This window comes from Dreissena polymorpha, chromosome 5 (assembly GCF_020536995.1).
Source record: "Dreissena polymorpha isolate Duluth1 chromosome 5, UMN_Dpol_1.0, whole genome shotgun sequence".
NCBI lineage: Eukaryota > Metazoa > Mollusca > Bivalvia > Myida > Dreissenidae > Dreissena > Dreissena polymorpha.
Window position 1 is genome coordinate 11,575,981 of NC_068359.1, and position 19,624 is coordinate 11,595,604.

Sequence of the window (19,624 nt, forward strand, 5' to 3'; positions counted from 1 at the left end):
TGCCATCCATAACAGAACAAAGATGTAAATGCAAAATAACAACACATATAAACAACTCTGCACATACATTTAAACAAAATAGTATTATGTCATTGATAAAAAAAAAGGTAGCAAATCAAAATGCATAAGATGTTATCTTAACAAAACATGCTTATGATATTACTAATATGATTGTATTATATATCCTATAAAGCACAACATATAATAAATATAAAGAAGTGAAACTCCAGCTGCCGGAGCAGTATTGAATTTTCATTAAAAACAATTAATTGGCCCTTTATTTAAGGCAAGTGACCGATTGCCCAAACAGTACAAAACAGTACAAAACAGCACAATACAAACCACAATAAACACAAAATATGAATAAAGCTGGGGTCACCGCCTTGGAACGGTCAATGCAAAGCATTGGGGGTTTAAACCTGGTTATAGAGCGCTCAACCTCACACTTGGCCCGGCAATATTCATAATACATTTAAAATTGATAAACTCTCCTAGTTCTTGACCTTATTTTCAATTTTGAGAATCTTACCACTTGTCACAAACTACGCATATTTAAAGGCCTGGTATCATTGATCTGTGAAAAATGTATTAATCTGTTGGACAAATCAAGGCACAGAAAATATTGGAGACGACAAAAAACAAGAGGCAATGCCATGAAACCAGATCTTGAACATTGGATACATATATTAATTGAATTTAAATGAAATAATTATTCAAGCTCTAGTTAAATCTGCAGGTAAGCAACCTACACACAATATTTCAGCGCAATATATCCATCCATTTCAACAATGGCCTAGACCCTTTTTTTCTCATAGCTAACTCCCAAACTAGGTACATGTATACATACTGGTATAAGCAACTCATGCACAAAATATCATTGCAATACCTCCATCCAAACCAGAGTTATTTACCTGAAACAGATTTTCTTTTTTCTAGTAACAGTGACCTTAATCTGACCTACCCAAAATGCATTCCCAACCAAGGTCTGCAGGTAAGCTATCTACACTCACATTCCCTTGTAACACCTTTGTTCCAAACTAAAGATATTGTGAGGAAACAGTATATATATTTTTAGTCACAGTGACCTTGGCCATACTGGCCCAATGCAATCCAAGCTAGGTCTCCATTTGAATGTAATTACTCCACACCAACTGAAGTTAGTGAGCAGACACCATTTGTCTATTCTTATAAACAATGACCTTAACCTTGACCTGATGAGCCCCAAATTCCATACCAAGCTAGGTGGTCTATATTCAAGCTTAGAAAGTAAGTTCCTTTAAGATTGGTTAATGCAAACTGAAACTGATGAACGGACATCACTTATTAGAAAGCAGACAATAGTATGTTGGCAATTTAAGATAATTCAAGGGAAATTATTCAAAAGTGTTTAAGGAAATCGGGCTGTTATTAAACTTGGTTGAGATATTATGCTCATAAACATTGTAATCAAGTTTAAATATATGATTACAACTATTTGAGTAGAGGAGCGGACAAATTAATTTTGATAATTTTTATATTCAAGGACCATAATGCTAAAGTGCTTCATTCGATCTGGCGGGTTATCTAATTGCCCATGATATAATGCCTACAAACATTATCACAAAGTTTCAAGATGATGCAATTATTTTTTTATATATATTGATATCTTTTTATTTTAGTGGACACGGCCATTTTCCTTGACGCAGCCTGCCCACCTGCAGCAGGTGTTCACATGTTTTTTAAACAGACAAGTCAAATTATTCCACAATTTCAGTCATGTGATGGTCCCTTTTACGGCACATTTTCCATAGGGACAAACAAGGCTACAGGACATTTCTAGTAATCAACCACACTCTGACTGCCAGTAAAGCACAACAAACTGTTTGGCATGTTTAGAGAATGGAGCAGCCGCAGCAGCACTGTTGCGGGTAATTTGGGGCGTAGACTTTCTTCTCGAACCCGTACACAAAGAAATCGCTGTCTGCCCCCTTCCACTTGTACAAGGCCTGCGTCACAGGGATGATCCTCACTTGATGGCGCTGAAATGGGAACATATAAAACTGTAAAGTGTTGAAATGTAGGTCAGTCCAAAAGCAATAGTCCACAAATGATTATACATTTCAAACTTTACTATAAAATTTTCTATAGGAAATCTGATCAATGTAACAACAAATTCCCACATTGGTCTTTATCATATACAGTTGAAACCCAATGGCTCGAACTCGCTTGGTTCGAATTTCCGGTGAGCCCGAACTCTCATCAAAGCACCGATTTTTATTGCTATATAATCATATACAATTTTGTCAGATGACTTGAATTTGCGAGGCTCAAATTATCAGATGGCTCGAACTGTTTTCACAGTCCCAGTGACAATTTGCACACGTTCTTTTGTTCGGATGGCTCAAACTCGCTTCGGGTCGCATAAACTGTTAATCGATTAGGACCCCTTGATCAAAGGCACTCAATAATTGATTTAACACCAGTTGCAAACATGTCATCGACTTAATCGTTAACTGATTTGAGTAAAATATGACATTTTGTATCAATGTAATCAGAAATTATCTCGAGGAGTGCGAAAACTCACAACATGTTCACTCTCAACTGAATGTAATAGCTTCTCCACGACAGCTAAGGAACGCAACACAGACTGACATAATGATATTCTTCAAAAAAAATATAAATAAATCAATAAATGTAGTACTGTCTCATATGTAAATGATGTGTATATAGTGCTGATGCATGTTTTGTTCCGGAGTTCTCTGTGTTACCAAAAATGTGCTTCGTTAAAACATTCTGATATAATTTACTATATGGTATTTGTTTGATTGCATTTGTTACTGTTTTAAAATATTGGTAAATAAAAGTATTAAATATATATTTGGTTATTATTAATTCAAAAGAAGAAAGTAGTACGAAGTAGTACTGAGTTTAAGCAATATGTGTACTCTACAACTGGATGTGAAAATGTACTGCAGACTTGTTTGAAAACAAAAGTTGATTAGAAATCGGATGGCTCGAATTCTGGATGGCTCGAACTTTTGTTGCCAGTCCCGACGAGTTCGAGCCATCTGTTTCGACTGTAGTTTATAAACAGGTTATAGCATGTGATGATTCTGGAATTAAGTTGTGAAGTATGAAGTCAGCACACTATGTTTGTACCATGAGTACAGTAAAGTTACTATTCCATTTGAACCAAGCACTTTTGAACACAATTAAATTCATTTCATACAAACAATGTTTTCTTTCATTAGAACCAAAGATATTTTATAATACTTATTTACAGTGGACAGGAGCTTCAAAGGAACACCTTCACATAATATTTTTTTTTTCACTTCATTAAACATATTTACTAAGAAAATTTACAAAACCAATGTCAACATTCCTGTCCAATTTTCGGACCACCTGTTACAAAGTCCCATCTGCACCTGTAGAGTACCTGCATGAGTATCCCCCCTGTAACAAAGTCCTATTTGCACTTGTAGAGTACCTGCATGAGTATCCCCCCTGTAACAAAGTCCTATTTGCACTTGTAGAGTACCTGCATGAGTATCCCCCCTGTAACAAAGTCCTATTTGCGCTTGTAGAGTACCTGCATGAGTATCCCCCTGTAACAAAGTCCTATTTGCACTTGTAGAGTACCTACATGAGTATCCCCCCTGTAACAAAGTCCTATTTGCACTTGTAGAGTACCTGCATGAGTATCCCCCCTGTAACAAAGTCCTATTTGCACTTGTAGAGTACCTACATGAGTATCCCCCCTGTAACAAAGTCCTATTTGCACTTGTAAAGTACCTGCATGAGTATCACCCCCTGTAACAAAGTCCTATTTGCACTTGTAGAGTACCTGCATGAGTATCCCCCCTGTAACAAAGTCCTATTTGCACTTGTAGAGTACCTGCATGAGTATCCCCCCTGTAACAAAGTCCTATTTGCACTTGTAGAGTACCTGCATGAGTATCCCCCCCTGTAACAAAGTCCTATTTGCACTTGTAGAGTACCTGCATGAGTATCCCCCCTGTAACAAAGTCCTATTTGCACTTGTAGAGTACCTGCATGAGTATCCCCCCCTGTAACAAAGTCCTATTTGCACTTGTAGAGTACCTGCATGAGTATCCCCCCCTGTAACAAAGTCCTATTTGCACTTGTAGAGTACCTGCATGAGTATCCCCCCTGTAACAAAGTCCCATCTGCAACTGTAGAGTCCCTACCTGAGTATCACCCCCTGTTACAAAGCTCCATCAGCACCATTAGATTACTTGCATGAGTATCACCCCCTGTAACAAAGTCCCATCTGCACCTGTAGAGTACCTACCTGAGTATCACCCCCACCCCACTGTAACAAAGTCCAATCTGCACCTGTAGAGTATCTGCATGAGTATCCCCCCTGTTACAAAGTCCTATCTGCACTTGTAGAGAACCTGCATGAGTATACCCCCTGTTACAAAGTCCTATCTGCAACTATTTAATACCTGCATGAGTATCACCCCTTGTTACAAAGTTCCATCAGCACCATTAGAGTACCTGCATGAGTATCACCCCCTGTAACAAAGTCCCATCTGCACCTGTAGAGTACCTGCATGAGTATCCCCCCTGTAACAAAGTCCTATTTGCACTTGTAGAGTACCTGCATGAGTATCCCCCCTGTAACAAAGTCCTATTTGCAACTGTTGAATACCTGCATGAGTATCCTCCCCCCCACTGTAACAAAGTCCCATCTGCAACTGTAGAGTCCCTACCTGAGTATCACCCCCTGTTACAAAGCTCCATCAGCACCATTAGAGTACTTGCATGAGTATCACCCCCTGTAATAAAGTCCCATATGCACCTGTAGAGTCCCTACCTAAGTATCACCCCCACCCCACTGTAACAAAGTCCAATCTGCACCTGTAGAGTATCTGCATGAGTATCCCCCCTGTTACAAAGTCCTATCTGCACTTGTAGAGTACCTGCATGAGTATACCCCCTGTTACAAAGTCCTATCTTCAACTGTTGAATACCTGCATGAGTATCACCCCTTGTTACAAAGTTCCATCAGCACCATTAGAGTACCTGCATGAGTATCACCCCCTGTAACAAAGTCCCATCTGCACATGTAGAGTACCTGCATGAGTATCCCCCCCCCTGTTACAAAGTCCCATCTGCACCTGTAGAGAACCTGTATGAGTATACCCCCTGTAACAAAGTCCCATCAGCACCATTTAAGTACCTGCATGAGTACCCCCCCCCATGTAACAAAGTCCAATCTGCACCTGTAGAGTACATGCATGAGTATCCCCCTCTGTTTCAAAGTCCAATCAGTACCTGTTGAGTACCTGCATGAGTATCCCCCCCTGTTACAAGGTCCCATCTGCAACTGTACAGTACCTGCATGAGTATCCCCCCCCCCCCTGTTACAAGGTCCCATCTGCAACTGTACAGTACCTGCATGAGTACCCCCCCTGTTGCAAAGTCCAATCTGCACATGTAGAGTACCTGTATAAGTATCTCCCCCCTGTTACAAAATCCAGTCTGCACCTGTAGAGTCCCTGCATGAGTATCCCCCCCCTGTTACAAAGTCTCACCTGCAACTGTAGAGTACCTCCTGCATGAGTATCTACCCCCCCCCCCCCCGTTACAAAGTTCAATCAGCACCAGTCCTGTAGAGTACCTGTATCCGCCCTGTTACAAAGTCCGATCTGCTCATGTAGAGTAACTGTATGAGTATCCCCCCCCCAACGTTACAAAGTCACATCTGCACCTCTAGAGTACCTGCATGATTATCCCCCCCGCCCCATGTTACAAAGTCACATCTGCACCTGTACAAATACCTGCATGAGTATCCTCTCAGAGGGAAAGGCAGAGGCGTGTTGGGCCACCAGTCTGTTCGACGCGTTGTTTATCTCACCATCTGGAAAATGATTCACTGGCCACACCTTGAATGGACATACAACAGTGGGAGAAAATACATGTATCACTGCAGAAATAATACATAGAAAACTGCAGAAATAATATATAGAGCACTGCAGACAAATACATAGAACACAGCCCAAATCATACAAAGAGCACTGCCAACATAAATTTATGTTTTAATTATAATTTTAAGCTTCTAAGTCACACATTGCAAAATGATTTTTTTTGCAAATACATTAAACCAAGATACTATTGATATTAAATAGAACTAACTGAAATAACATTGTTGACCAGTATCAAACTCCCAAAGTACCTGGTTTAGTCACTTTAACCAATTTATGCCTAGTGGACTCTCCCATCCTTCTAAATTGGGTCAATTTATTTCCAAAATTAGGGATGTCTAGTATACTTATTTCTATATTTACAGAAATTCGTTTAAGCAAATAGCGCAGACCCTGATGAGACGCTGCATCATGCGGCGTCTCATTTGGGTCTAAGCTGTTTGCCAAGGCCTTTTTTCTAGACGCTAGGCATAAATGGGTTAAAGTCAATTTCAAAAGTGTCTCAATATGCTTTATGTATAAGTCTCAAAGTGTTATTGTAAAATTACCATGTGGGCATAATTAACCCTTTCCCCCATAAGAAGCAAAGTGAAAATGGCTATGTGCAAACAGCAGAAAAACCAGAACAGCCTGCGAGTAAATGGTTAACGGGCTAAGCAGCCTAGTTTAATCTCCAACAAACTCATAATTTTTCATCCGTATTGAAATATTTTTTAGTATATTACTAGTTCATAACTATACATCACTCAATAGACAAACATAAAAATAATAATACAATTACGTAAAATAAGCTATAGGAATCATGTTTGGCATGATGGTCATAGGGCCTTTACAACCTGATATAAGATAAAGTTTAAAATCAATTCTAAATTGAGCAATGAATGAATAAAGTTAAAAAATGATTCATTAATTAAATCCCTGTTTATGAAGACAGTTTTCCAGGAAGAGATGTCACGTAAAGAAACCATTAGAATGTTCCGACACCCTGACTTCCCTTTAACAAAATATTAAACAAAAGTGTGCATTTACCCTTGGTTGCGTCTCTGAAAATGCCACTTGGCCGCTGACTGTACGAATCAGATGGTCTGGCAGCATGGTACGCTCAACAATGTGATCTTCAATGTGGTTAGTCCTACAAATAGCAACACAAAAACATTAAATTTGCTCGCAGAGAGATTTTTTATTTGTTTGAACTATAAAACTTTAGAACTTTAAAAGAAGAGTTGTTATTCCCCTGATATATAAAAACTGTTTGCTTGTCCATGGACATCTTCTCAAAGAAACTGGCTCCTTTTTTTGGTCCAAATTAACAACCTGATAAAAGACCTTCATGGGAATATTCCTAAGTTTGGTCAACAAAATATACAGAAATTATAAAGAAAAAAAAAACAACATACAAATTGATGCTGCCTAGATGCAGTGCCTTAGTGTACATTTACTACCTACAGCAAAGCAAAATACAGAACAAAACCCTACCATATAATGGTGAGGCGGATGTAACACTTGAGGTTACAGTGGCCTTGACATCCTGAACAAGTGACCATACCGTAACCATGGCACGTGTCACAACTTAAACAAACAGCAGCATTATGTGAGTAACATAGGAAAACAAGTTTTCATTTTTATAGAACTTTTTGCAGTTTCCTCAGCATTTCAGCGCAACTAACACTTTACCTGGCCAGGTCAGAGGGTTTACTAATACCACAGGCACATACATGTAACCAGTACTACTTAACTTGGAATTTTGGATGAGTGTTCCACCAAACGAGCTAACCCTGACAGTTTAAAACAATGTGGTCCACAAAAATTATAAATTTCAGGCAAATAATTAATAAATTTCAGGCAAGTAAATAAGGCTGTACGTCTGTTGTCTCAAGTTAATTGGATGAAATAAAAAGTAACTATTATCTGTTCATAGGACTTTTCCTTCACTCTATGTTTAACAATCCACAAACTATTGTTGATTTAGATAATGTTTGTCATCAATACACTTAACCCAAACACTTTTACGTTGAAAAGTTTAGGAGTGTCTAGTCAGAATCGGTCTAAAGACAAATGGATGAAAAATAGACAAATGTCCATGGTGAAATCAGTATACCCCTCTGTCCATTATTGCGATGGGCTAAAAAAACAGTAAAATACTTCTTCAAAGACGTAATCTTTTTACAGGCAAAAAATATAACACAAATTTCAACTCCAAATTTTCATGAGGTAATAAAATGGCCCATTATCAAATCTTTCTTTTCAAACCTACTTATTTTAGCTTTATTATATCAAAAACCAAATGCTTTTAAGACACTCAGGAGTTCATTTTACGTAGTGTTTTTGGATGTGATCTTAAGAATGGACTCAAAGAGGGCATTTTACCAATTGACCTCACAGTAAATTGGGAACACCATTTACCCTACACCACAGCAGTCTACAAAAATCTTCCATTTAAACAATAGTGCATATTATTTAGTAAGAATAAGCGCAACCTTCTTCTTCCATGCCCATGACACCAGTGACAGCGCTCCCTCTCATGTTTCCCGTTGCGGTACTCAGTCTTGTGACCGTTACCGTTACACCAGGTACAGCGCACCTGGCAAACACAAGACACAAGCTGGTCAAATCCCCTGTCCACCAAACATAATTCTATGCAACTGAAAATATAACCCCTAATGAAAGTAAACAAAATGTATTTGATTGATAACTAAGAGATGCATTCAATTATATTCATGTTTGAAAGCAATTAGTGTGAAGGAATAATAAACATGTCCCATCAACATAACACATTGTTTTGTAAGCTTGTCCTGACTACGTGTTTCGTAAGCAATGACAGTGCAACTTCCATTTAGAATGAGCCTTAAAAACTAAGTAAAGTAAACTTGATTTAACCGCGTTTGTCAGACCACAAAAAAACGCAATCTAAGACATTCTTATGTGTACAGTGAAATGAGGGTTAAAGCAGTTTTAAAAAGGCAGTGTGATCCATAGGATTTATCATGTGGCTTCAAAAGCAAAGTTGATTAAGATCTCCAGCACTGGTTTTATAAATTACATTAGTTAGCTGTACTTGTTCTTTTATCAAAGATTTATACTTGCAACAAGAAGGCAGCTTAACTTAACAAACATTTCCAATTAACCCATTTATGCCTAGCGTCTAGAAAAAAGGCCTTGGCAAACAGCGTAGACCAAGATGAGATGCCGCATGATGTGGCGTCTCATCAGGGTCTGCGCTGTTTGCTTAAAGGAATTTCAGTAAGAAATATTCTAAATATTGAAATAAACATAATAGGCATCCCTTATTTTGGAAATAAATTGATCCAATTTAGAAGGATGGGAGAGTCCACTAGGCATAAATGGGTTACGGACAGATTTTGTATTTTTCTTACCCTGCCCCGCCCAAAACATCTGTGACAGCGAATCCTTCCCATGGCTAAACAGTTGTGACATGGCTGGAAACAATTTAACAGTTATAATTCAACGTGATAAGTTTGTCTATCTTACCTCCAACAAAATACAAATTTTCTAAGCCTATGGTATATGCTTACACTGTTTTATTCAATATTTGCTCCACGAGTACAGGATTAGCACGTGCTTATATCCAGTAATTAAAATCATTGTTTAACAAGATGCGTTTGTGAAACACAATGTCCCCCTATATGACGTTTGACCTTGAAGGATGACCTTGACCCTTCACCACTCAAAATGTGCAGCTCCATGAGATACACACGCATTCAAATATAAAATTGCTAGCTTCAATGTTGCAGAAGTGACATTACTTGAGCAATTTTGACCCATATATTTGACCTTGAAGGATGGCCTTGACTTTTCACCACTCAAAAAGTGCAGCTCCATGAGATACACATGCATGCCAAATATCAAGTTGCTATCTTCAATATTGCAAAAGTATTCATAAAATAAGCGATTTGGGCCACATATATTTGACCTCTGACCTTGAAGGATGACCTTGACCTTTCACCACTCAAATTGTGCAGCTCCATGAGATACACATGCATGCCAAATATCAAGTTGCTATCTTCAATATTGCAAAAGTATTCATAAAATGAGCGATTTTGGCCACATATATTTGACCCATCGGATGGATGGAAAAGCAGACACCAAAACAATATCCCTCCGCCTATGGCCAACCTATGTTTCCAAGTTCAGTGCTGGTTTTTGTATGATATTACATTGATAGACAAAGTATCTAAAAGTATCATTAAAAAGTCTGCTACAAATGTCAAAAGTATGCAGCTAATTCTGTACGATGTATTTTCATTTGATGATATGACTTAAGAAATATGATTAAATACAAAAGTTGACAATTATAGCACAAGTTTAGAAGACCCAATTAAAGATTTTATCGCAGAAACTTGTCAACTTGTTTCATACTTGACCCATTCAAAACAAGACTATTGCCAAGCAATAAAAGTCCCCTACCAGTGAAACTCAACCATTTTCAGCAATATTTCTAGTCTATTTGTTGTCATAGCAACCAGAATTCTTGATGTAGGAACAAAATGAAATGACATGCATAATGTCCATATTGCCATCTGTACATGTTTCAGGTTTCATGAAAAAATATGAAGAACTTTTAAAGTTATCACAGGATCCAGTAAAAGTCTGAAAGACTGACTGACTGACTGACAGACACACAGAGCGCAAACCATACGTCCCCTCCGGTTTCACTGGTAGGGGACTAAAAATGGTAAGAATATTACTGCAACTGCAGGCTTACTTTGACAGAAGCTGTGTGGGGGACTTCAATGAATGTTTTCTGGTCCTGGAACACCGCTGGGGGCGTGGCCTGTATGTCCCAGGGTCCGGGGGCTGGGCCGTTGTGTGGGCCATCAATCACCTGACCTCTGAGAACAGGGAGCTTGATTATACAAACATTTTATGTCAAATACCAGGAATCTTACTGATACACAAATCTAAACGAAATACTAGTGATCCTGTTGACATACTTTTTCTTACCGGATATAAAAGTGATCTTATGGATACAAAAAATCATGAGAAATAATAGTTATACTATTGATACATAATTTCTCTTATTAAAACATTAAAACACAATTTTTGCACCAGTAATTACCCAAGCCATCCTTGGATTTGCAGTCCAGCTCTCAACTTCTCCACCGGCTGGCCTTTCAAATACTTACCCGTATTAGGTTCATAGGCCCAGGCTGTGGATCGCGCTTCCCCAAATGTCTCCAATGTATACTAAAACAAACAAACAGAGAAAATGGTAACCACAGTTAGGCCACTGCAAGTCTCAACATTAACCATGGGCTCAACGGTCTGAGTCCAGTAATATGCAGTATATGCAGTTTGCGCCCATAGTAAACTGGCTTGCTGGACTGTAAGCATTATACAGGCCCAAACTGCATAATACTGGACTCAGAAATATGCAGTTTGTGCCTGTAGAATGCTTACTTTCCAGGTAGCCAGTTTACTATGATGGCCAAACTTTTCGGTTCAGCCAATAATGAGAATATTGCATTTGTTTTATACCAAGCTAAAAACTGTTTATTATTTGTTTTGTTTTTTATATATTCAGAAAACACTGTTTATTTGATTTGAACAGTTTAAAAAGCCATATATAATATTCACAAATTGTTGTGTGTTTTTTTATTAAATTATTGCGACACAAATCTAATTTGATTCACATTAAGGTCTGAAAAATATTTTGCAATTAAATAAAAATCAGGTATTGTTTTTGCATGGTATTTTATAATTGTGGGGATACGAAAGGTCAATAACAAGCTGTTTAACTTCCTTTGACCTGTAAGCATGATTATGACCTTGAAATTATCTGCCTAAATTTACTGAAAAAGTTAAATCATTATTATTTGCGGGACATTCATTTTCATAAATTTCATCGGTTGACAGATCAATAAATTTAACACAAACACAGGGAAAAATGTCCGACGCAAACTCCTTGTCATTACCCAAAATAAAAAATCCAAAAGTTTACATCTCCACAAAAAAGCATTTTTTTTAAAAACCTTGAAATTTCATGTGAAAAACTATAAATGATTTTACAGAAAATTATGAAACTGCAGTGCTGGCAAGATTAAAAACATAATTATACATGTACAGATAATATGACAGATAGGTGTTTAATAATGGGAATAAATAACCAAAGGTAAATGATGCTGAAAACAGTTTAACTACTGGGTCAATCTATTGCTCTCTAAAAAAATGCCCTCTAAATCTTTTCCTACATTTGTGGATTGATAAAGAAGCAATCGCAGCAAAGACTTACATGGAAGGCACTGGAAGCGATGAGGTCATTTAAGGTCAGTTCAGTGGCAGCCCCTTTCCCATAACAGCAATTTTCTGCAACGTGCTGAAGCAATGCCTGGCGAGCCTCGTGTTCATCGATCCGTGGCAAACAAACAAAAAGAGCAGAGAAAGACCCCTTTGTGAAAGTGTGGTACAAGCACATTAAACTCTGTAGTATGGGCACCATACATTTTCTGTAATTATTATTATTAACAAGGGCTGTTTTTAAAACATATATGCCCCCCATATGGGCTGTCAGTTGTAGTGGCAGCCATTGTGTGAATATGTTTTTTGTCACTGTGACCTTGAACTTTGACCTAATGTAAGTTATCATCTGGAAACCATTGTACTATTTCGAGTCACTCTGACCTTGACCTTTGACCTAGTGACCTGAAAATCAATAGGGGTCATCTGCCAGTCATGATCAATGTACCTATGAAGTTTCATGATCCTAGGCGTAAGCATTCTTGAGTTATCATCCGAAAACCATTTTATTATTTCGAGTCACTGTGACCTTGACCTTTGACCTTGTGACCTAACAAGAGCTGTCAGAGGACAGAGCGCTCGACAATTCGAGTGCTTGACAGTATAACGTAAGCCATCATGGGGAAATTCTTCATATTCAATAATTTATTAGATGATCTTTTAAAAAATAAAAAAGAAAACAAAAACATTTTTTTTGGGGGGGCGTAGGGGGGTAGGGGGTGAGAGGGGGGTATAATGTGGGGTGTGGTAATTGATTAGATGTTTAAAAAAAATTGGGGGAGGGTGGGGGGTAGGGGGGAGTAAGAGGGGGGTATAATGTGGGTGTGTTTATTTATAAGATGTTTACAAAAAAATTATTTTTTTTGGGGGGGGGGAGGGGGATGGGGGGTAGGGGGGATGAGAGGGGGGTATAATGTGGGGTGTGGTAATTTATTAGATGTTTAAAAAAAAATTGGGGGGGTGGGGAGGTAGGGGTGGTGGGAAGTGAGAGGGGGGTATAATGTGGGGTGTGGTAATTAATTAGATGTATAAAAAATTATTATATTTTTTTTGGGGGGGGGGGTGGGGGAGTAGGGGGTGAGAGGGGGTATAATGTGGGGTGTGGTAATTTATAAGATGTTTAAACAAAATAATTGTTTTTTCCTTGTTTAAGGGGGGGGGATGGGGGTAGGGGGGAGTGAGAGGGGGGGGGGGTATAATGTGGGGTGTGGTAATTTATTAGATGTTTAAAAAAAGTTTTTTTGGGGGGTGGGGGGTAGGGGGGATGGGGGTGAGAGGGGGGAATAATGTGGGGTGTGGTAATTTATTAGATGATGTTTAAAAAAAATTAATTTTGGGGGGTGAGGTTGGGGGGGGGGACGGGATTCTGGTAGGGGCGTGGGGTATTGTTTGGATGGAATCCATTGTGGTATTCAGGTAAGTGTTTTTTTGTCAAAGTAATAATAAAATGTGATTATTAAAATTAACAAGAGGGCCATGATGGCCCTGTATCGCTCCACTGTTTTTTCTTTGCGAAAAAAACGTGTAATGCGCATGGTTTGACATGTACTCAAGCATGTGACTTTCTCTTTCTATCCCTCGTCCCACTGGGCGCTTAAAGTTGGAAGGGTGAGCATTTTTATATATGGAAAAAGTTACTACCGTGTTAACTAAACAGACAAAAAAGCCCGGGAATTGTTGCACCGGTCCTTTGCTTATAACGTAGGTACATTTATCTCTCGAAAACATATTGTCGTTATTTCTATTTCACATATTTTTAGATGCTGAAGGTCAAATCTACGCATTTGATTTGAAACAGATTCACAAGACCCATAGGAATCAAAATGCTTTAACCCTTTACCAAACAACACATTTTGGACATTCCCAATTTGAAAGAGGTTGCAGACGTCAATTGAATTAAAATGGAATATGAAGGAAATGATCAGGTAGGGTAGAAATAATTGTGGTAAAAGGAGAAATTGCTCATCAACCCACACATCCCTAAGACCAACAGGCCTGAGAATATTATGATAATCTAAAGATTATTTCTTTATATTTATAAATGTATTTAATTAAGTAACACATTTGACTTCTAAGATCAATACATAACTTATATTAAGACAAGAGCACCGCCTTGCAGGTACAGACCGCTCATCTATTTTCTTTTTAAAGGTGAAGGGACTCTCATTTTCAATCACAAAGGAGGGAGGGGTGGAGTGAAGAGGGGTGCATGGTGTGGGGGTGTGGACATTCATTACATTATCTTCCAAAAATGCGAAAAAAGGTAAAAAAAATCGGGGGGGGGGTGGGGGGTGGGGGGGGAGGGGGGGTGGGGGGATTCTTGGGTGCGATGGTTGGACGGTATTTCAAACATATAATAATCAAAATACATAGCTTTGTTTTTTAACCGTTTAAAAAAAATGGGGAGGGGGTGGGGGGGGGGTATAGTGTGAGGGTGTGGTGGTCATTTGTGAGATGATCTTTAAAAAGAAAAATATATAGGGGGGGGGGCACGGGCGATGGTTTGGGTGGAGTCTATTGTGGTATGTCAGGTAAGAGTAGTTTTGTCAGAGTATCAATCAAATCTAATCATAAATAAAGAAGTTAAGGCAATTTTAGCAAAATTTAATAATTTGACCTTGAGAGTCAAGGTCATTCAAAGGTCAAGGTAAAATTCAACTTGCCAGGTACAGTAACCTCAAGATAGCATAAAAGTATTTGAAGTTTGAAAGCAATAGCCTTCATACTTAAGAAGTAAAGTGGATCAAAACACAAAATTTAACCATATATTCAAAGTTACTAAGTCAAAAGAGGGCCATAATTCCGTAAAAATGACATCCAGAGTTATGCAACTTGTCCTTTTACTGTACCCTTATGATAGTTTGCGAGTGTTCCAAGTATGAAAGCAATATCTATGATACTTTAGGGGTAAAGTGGACCAAAACACAAAGTATAAAGGGCCCTTAATTCCGTCCAAATGCCAGTCAGAGTTACATAACTTTGCCTGCACAGTCCCCATACGATAGTTAATAAGTGTTGCAAGTATGAAAGCAATAGCTTTGATACTGTAGGAATAAAGTGGACCTAAACACAAAACATAACCAAATTTTCAATTTTCTAAGTATAAAAAGGGCGCATAATTCTGTCAAAATGCCAGTCAGAGTTACATTACTTTGCCTGCACAGTCCCCTTATGATAGTTAGTAAGTGTTGCAAGTATGAAAGCAATAGCTTTGATACTTAAGGAATAAAATGGACCTAAACACAAAACTTAACCAAAATTTTCAATTTTCTAAGTATAAAAAGGGCACATAATTCTGTCAAAATGCACGCAAGAGTTATCTAACTTTGCCTGCCCAGTCCCCTCATGATAGTAAGTAAGTGTACCAAGTTTGATTGCAATAGCATTGATACTTTCTGAAAAAAGTGGACCTAAACGCAAAACTTAACCAAAATTTTCAATTTTCTAAGTATAAAAAGGGCACATAATTCAGTCAAAATGCACGCCAGAGTTATCTAACTTTGCCTGCCCTGTCCCCTAATGATTGTAAGTAAGTGTACCAAGTTTGAATGCAATAGCATTGATACTTTCTGAGAAAAAAGGACCTAAACGCAAAACTTAACCGGACGCCGACGCCATGTTGATGACAAAAGCTCATAATTTTTTTTCAAAAAATAGATAAGCTAAAAATTTTAAAATGGTCAGTTTGCACAAAATGGGCCCAATGTAAGCATATGTTCAATTTTGTGACCCCTGGGGAAAGGTCAAATTTGATCCCAGGGGCTTAATTTGAACAAACTTGGTAGAGGACTATAAGATGTCATTACATACCAAATTTGTTAGCCCTATGCCATACAGTTATGGACAAGAAGATTTTTAAAGTTTGCACAAAATAGGCCTTATATAAGCAAATTTTCGATTTTTTGACCCCCCAGGGCAGGGTCAAATTTGACCCCAGAGACAGATAATTTGAACAAACTTGGTAGAGGACTATTAGATGTCACTACATACCAAATTTGGTAGCCCTAGGCCCAATGGTTATGGACGAGAAGATTTTTAAAGTTTTCACAAAATAGGCCTTATATAAGCAAATTTTCAATTTTTTGACCACCCGGGGCAGGGTCAAATTTGACCCCAGGGGCATAATTTAAACAAACTTGGTAGAGGACTATAAGATGTCACTACATACCAAATTTGGTAGAACTTGGCCAAATGGTTATGGACAAGAAGATTTTTAAAGTTTACACAAAATAGGCCTTATATAAGAGAATTTTCAATTTTTTGACCCCCGGGGCAGGGTCAAATTAGACCCCAGGGGCATAATTTGAACAAACTTGGTAGAGGACTATAAGATGTCACTACATACAAAATTTGGTAGCCCTAGGCCCAATGGTTATGGACAAGAAGATTTTTAAAGTTTGCACAAAATAGGCCTTATATAAGCAAATTTTCTATTTTTTAACCCCCCGGGGCAGGGTCAAATTTGACACCAGGGGCATAATTTGAACAAGCTTGGTAGAGGACTATAAGATGTCACTACATGGCAAATTTGGTAGCCCTATGCCATACGGTTATGGACAAGAAGATTTTTAAAGTTTGCACAAATAGGCCTTATATAAGCAAATTTTTAATGGTTTGACCCCCAGGGGCAGGGTAAAATTTAACCCCAGGGGCATAATTTGAACAAACTTGGTAGAGGACCATAAGATGTCACTACATAGCAAATTTGGTAGCCCTAGGCCCAATAGTTACGGACAAGAAGATTTTTAAAGTTTGCACAAAATAGGCCTTATATAAGCAAATTTTTAATTTTTTGACCCACCGCGGGGCAGGGTCAAATTTGACCCCAGGGGCATAATTTGAACAAACTTGGTAGAGGACTATAAGATGTCAATGCATACCAAATTTGGTAGCCCTTGGCCTAATGGTTATGGACAAGAAGATTTATAAAGTTTGCACAAAATAGGCCTTATATAAGCAAATTTTCAATTTTTTGACCCCCCGGGGCAGGGTCAAATTTGACCCCAGGGGCATAATTTGACCAATTTTGAAAGAGGTTCACCACAGGAACATTCCTGAGAAATTTCATCAGATTTGGACGAGTAGTTTAGGAGAAGAAGATGTTTAAAGAAAAAGTTAACGCACGCACGCACGGACGCACACACGACGGACACAGGACCATGACATAAGCCCCGCTGGCCTTTATTAATCAACAAAATTAAACATTAACACAATATTTAATATACAAAATATACAAAAAATCTCATATTCTGATAATATTTTTACTGATCCACTTTATTTTACTCAAAGATGATGTTTCATTGGACTGATAATAATAGATTTAGGATAACAGACCAGTTGCTTCAGTTACATGTATATTATTCAGAGTTCGCCATGTTTGCTGCGTATGCGTTCTTGAGTTATCATTCAAAAATCATTTTACTATTTCGGGTCACTGTGACCTTGACCTTTGACCTAGTGACCTCAAAATCAATAGGGGTCATCTGCGAGTCATGATCAATGTACCTATGGAGTTTCATGATCCTAGGCCCAAGCGTTCTTGAGTTATAATCCGGAAACCACCTGGTGGACGGACCGACCGACAGACTCACAGACCGACCGACACGTGCAAAGCAATATACCCCCTCTTCTTCAATGGGGCATAAAAATGCATTATAATTCTTTAACAATAGCACCACATCACGGGTGCCAACGCTCGGTCACAGTGACAAGGGGTTTGGCATGTAGAACTCAGGTGCATCTACATATGAAGTTTCAAAGTTATAGGTGGAAGCACTTTGATTTTAGAGCAAAATGTCAAGGTTTTAGCACGTCGCGGACGGCGGAAGACATGACGAGCTGGCTATGACAATACCTCGAGTTTTCTCAGAAAACAGCTGAGCTAAAAATTAAGAAACAATAAACTTATAGCACAAGAAGTGCAATTTTCCAACTAAGGGGCGTTTTTTCATACTCGTGTTATTGCTCCCTCCTAGGCGGTTCTTTCACACTCTCCTCATAGCTCGGAGGCTGCAACATTGCACCATCAAACCCAATGTTGGAGTACCCCACCACTGAGTCCATCTTCTCCAGAGGCGGTGCAGATGGCGCAGTGGGCACCGCATTGGGATTGTCCTCCATGTCTGTATCCGGTGTAGGCCCTTGCCACTGGACATGAACATCACCTAGCCCCGCTAGAAATGTATGAATACTATAGGGTCAGTGCTTTCCCAAGATATCCAAGTTAATAAGTTCCATCCATGTGGGAAAAGTACCTATGTTACATAGGAAATTCATGACAATGAATCTTCAAAATCAGGAAACATGCCTATTGCTGAAATAATCATGTTTTGAAAAGAAACTTACATTAAATACAAACTGATATGAATGTTACTGCAAATGTATTTTAATTTCTATACAAAATGTGACAAATGCCTAACCATCATAATTGTATATTCCATTCACAAAATTGGCACTTTATCCAATTAATGTACCTTAGGAACAAATATCCGGGATAGCAATAATGTAGGAATCAATGTCCGGGATGTCAATATAATGTACGGCTTTTTCCGCCCTATGCCACGGGTCCGAAATTCGGCCCCGTTTCCAATGCAAATCTGTTTGTTTTTTTCTCAATTGAAAAAAAATAAATTCCAATTCCAAAAAAAAAAAAAAAAAATATTATTATTATTTTTTTTTTTACCTTAAAATATATAAGTTAACATGATCCGGTGTAGAAAATAGAAAGTGTTGCATAATTAAATTTTCTGTTGCCTTGAATTTGTTTTAAAAACTGTATAATATGTTAATGATTATTTAAGACTTTCCTTATTTTCCTCAAAATCCGGCGCTTCGCAAGATTTTTTTCACCTAAAAAAAGGCCAGGCCTTTTCCGCAAATTCAGATTAAAAAACCTGCACTTATCTCACATGTTCATGATACTTTGTAAAATTTTAATAATAAGTTATCAAAATAGTCGTTATGTACCAGTTAACGGCTTCTTTGAAATATAAGAAACACTATTTACATGCGATAATTTTTCCCAATTTTGCGAATTATTTTTTTCCCAAAATGGCGGTTTTTACGACGCGAAATTCCAGTGTGGCGTATTCCCAAAATGGAGCGGAAAAAGCCTGTGTAGGAATCAATGTCCGGGGTATCAATATAACTTAGGAATCAATGTCTAGGCTGTCAAAATGATGTAGGAATGATGGTCTTATTTGTCAAAATAACGTAAGAACAAACGTCCTGGTTTTCAAAACAACATAGGAACAATCCGCCAAGTCAAAATAAGCGTAGGAACTATTGTCTGTGGGAACGAAAGTCCAGGATTCAATACTCAAGTATGTTGCACTTTTTAATCACATACCCTGCCCCTGTGGTGGGCCCACGGGAAATTTCCCAGATGGGCCAGATGGATATTGTCCCTGTGGGAGCCCTCTATGGTACTGAACCGGATA

At 38.3% G+C, this 19,624-nt stretch overlaps 1 protein-coding gene across 1 annotated transcript; it reads right to left on the reverse strand.

Moving 5' to 3' along the window:
- Nucleotides 1-1,671: 1,671 nt before the first annotated feature.
- Nucleotides 1,672-18,305, reverse strand: LOC127881419 (protein SSUH2 homolog). The gene is made up of 10 exons (XM_052429289.1): nucleotides 18,174-18,305; nucleotides 12,181-12,369; nucleotides 11,075-11,135; nucleotides 10,654-10,778; nucleotides 9,305-9,367; nucleotides 8,408-8,511; nucleotides 7,407-7,499; nucleotides 6,960-7,062; nucleotides 5,787-5,891; nucleotides 1,672-2,018 (listed from the first exon to the last, which is right to left on the reverse strand). The coding sequence occupies exons 1-10, from the start codon at nucleotides 18,303-18,305 to the stop codon at nucleotides 1,872-1,874; spliced, it is 1,122 nt and encodes a 373-aa protein (XP_052285249.1). The 3' UTR covers nucleotides 1,672-1,871.
- Nucleotides 18,306-19,624: the final 1,319 nt, after the last annotated feature.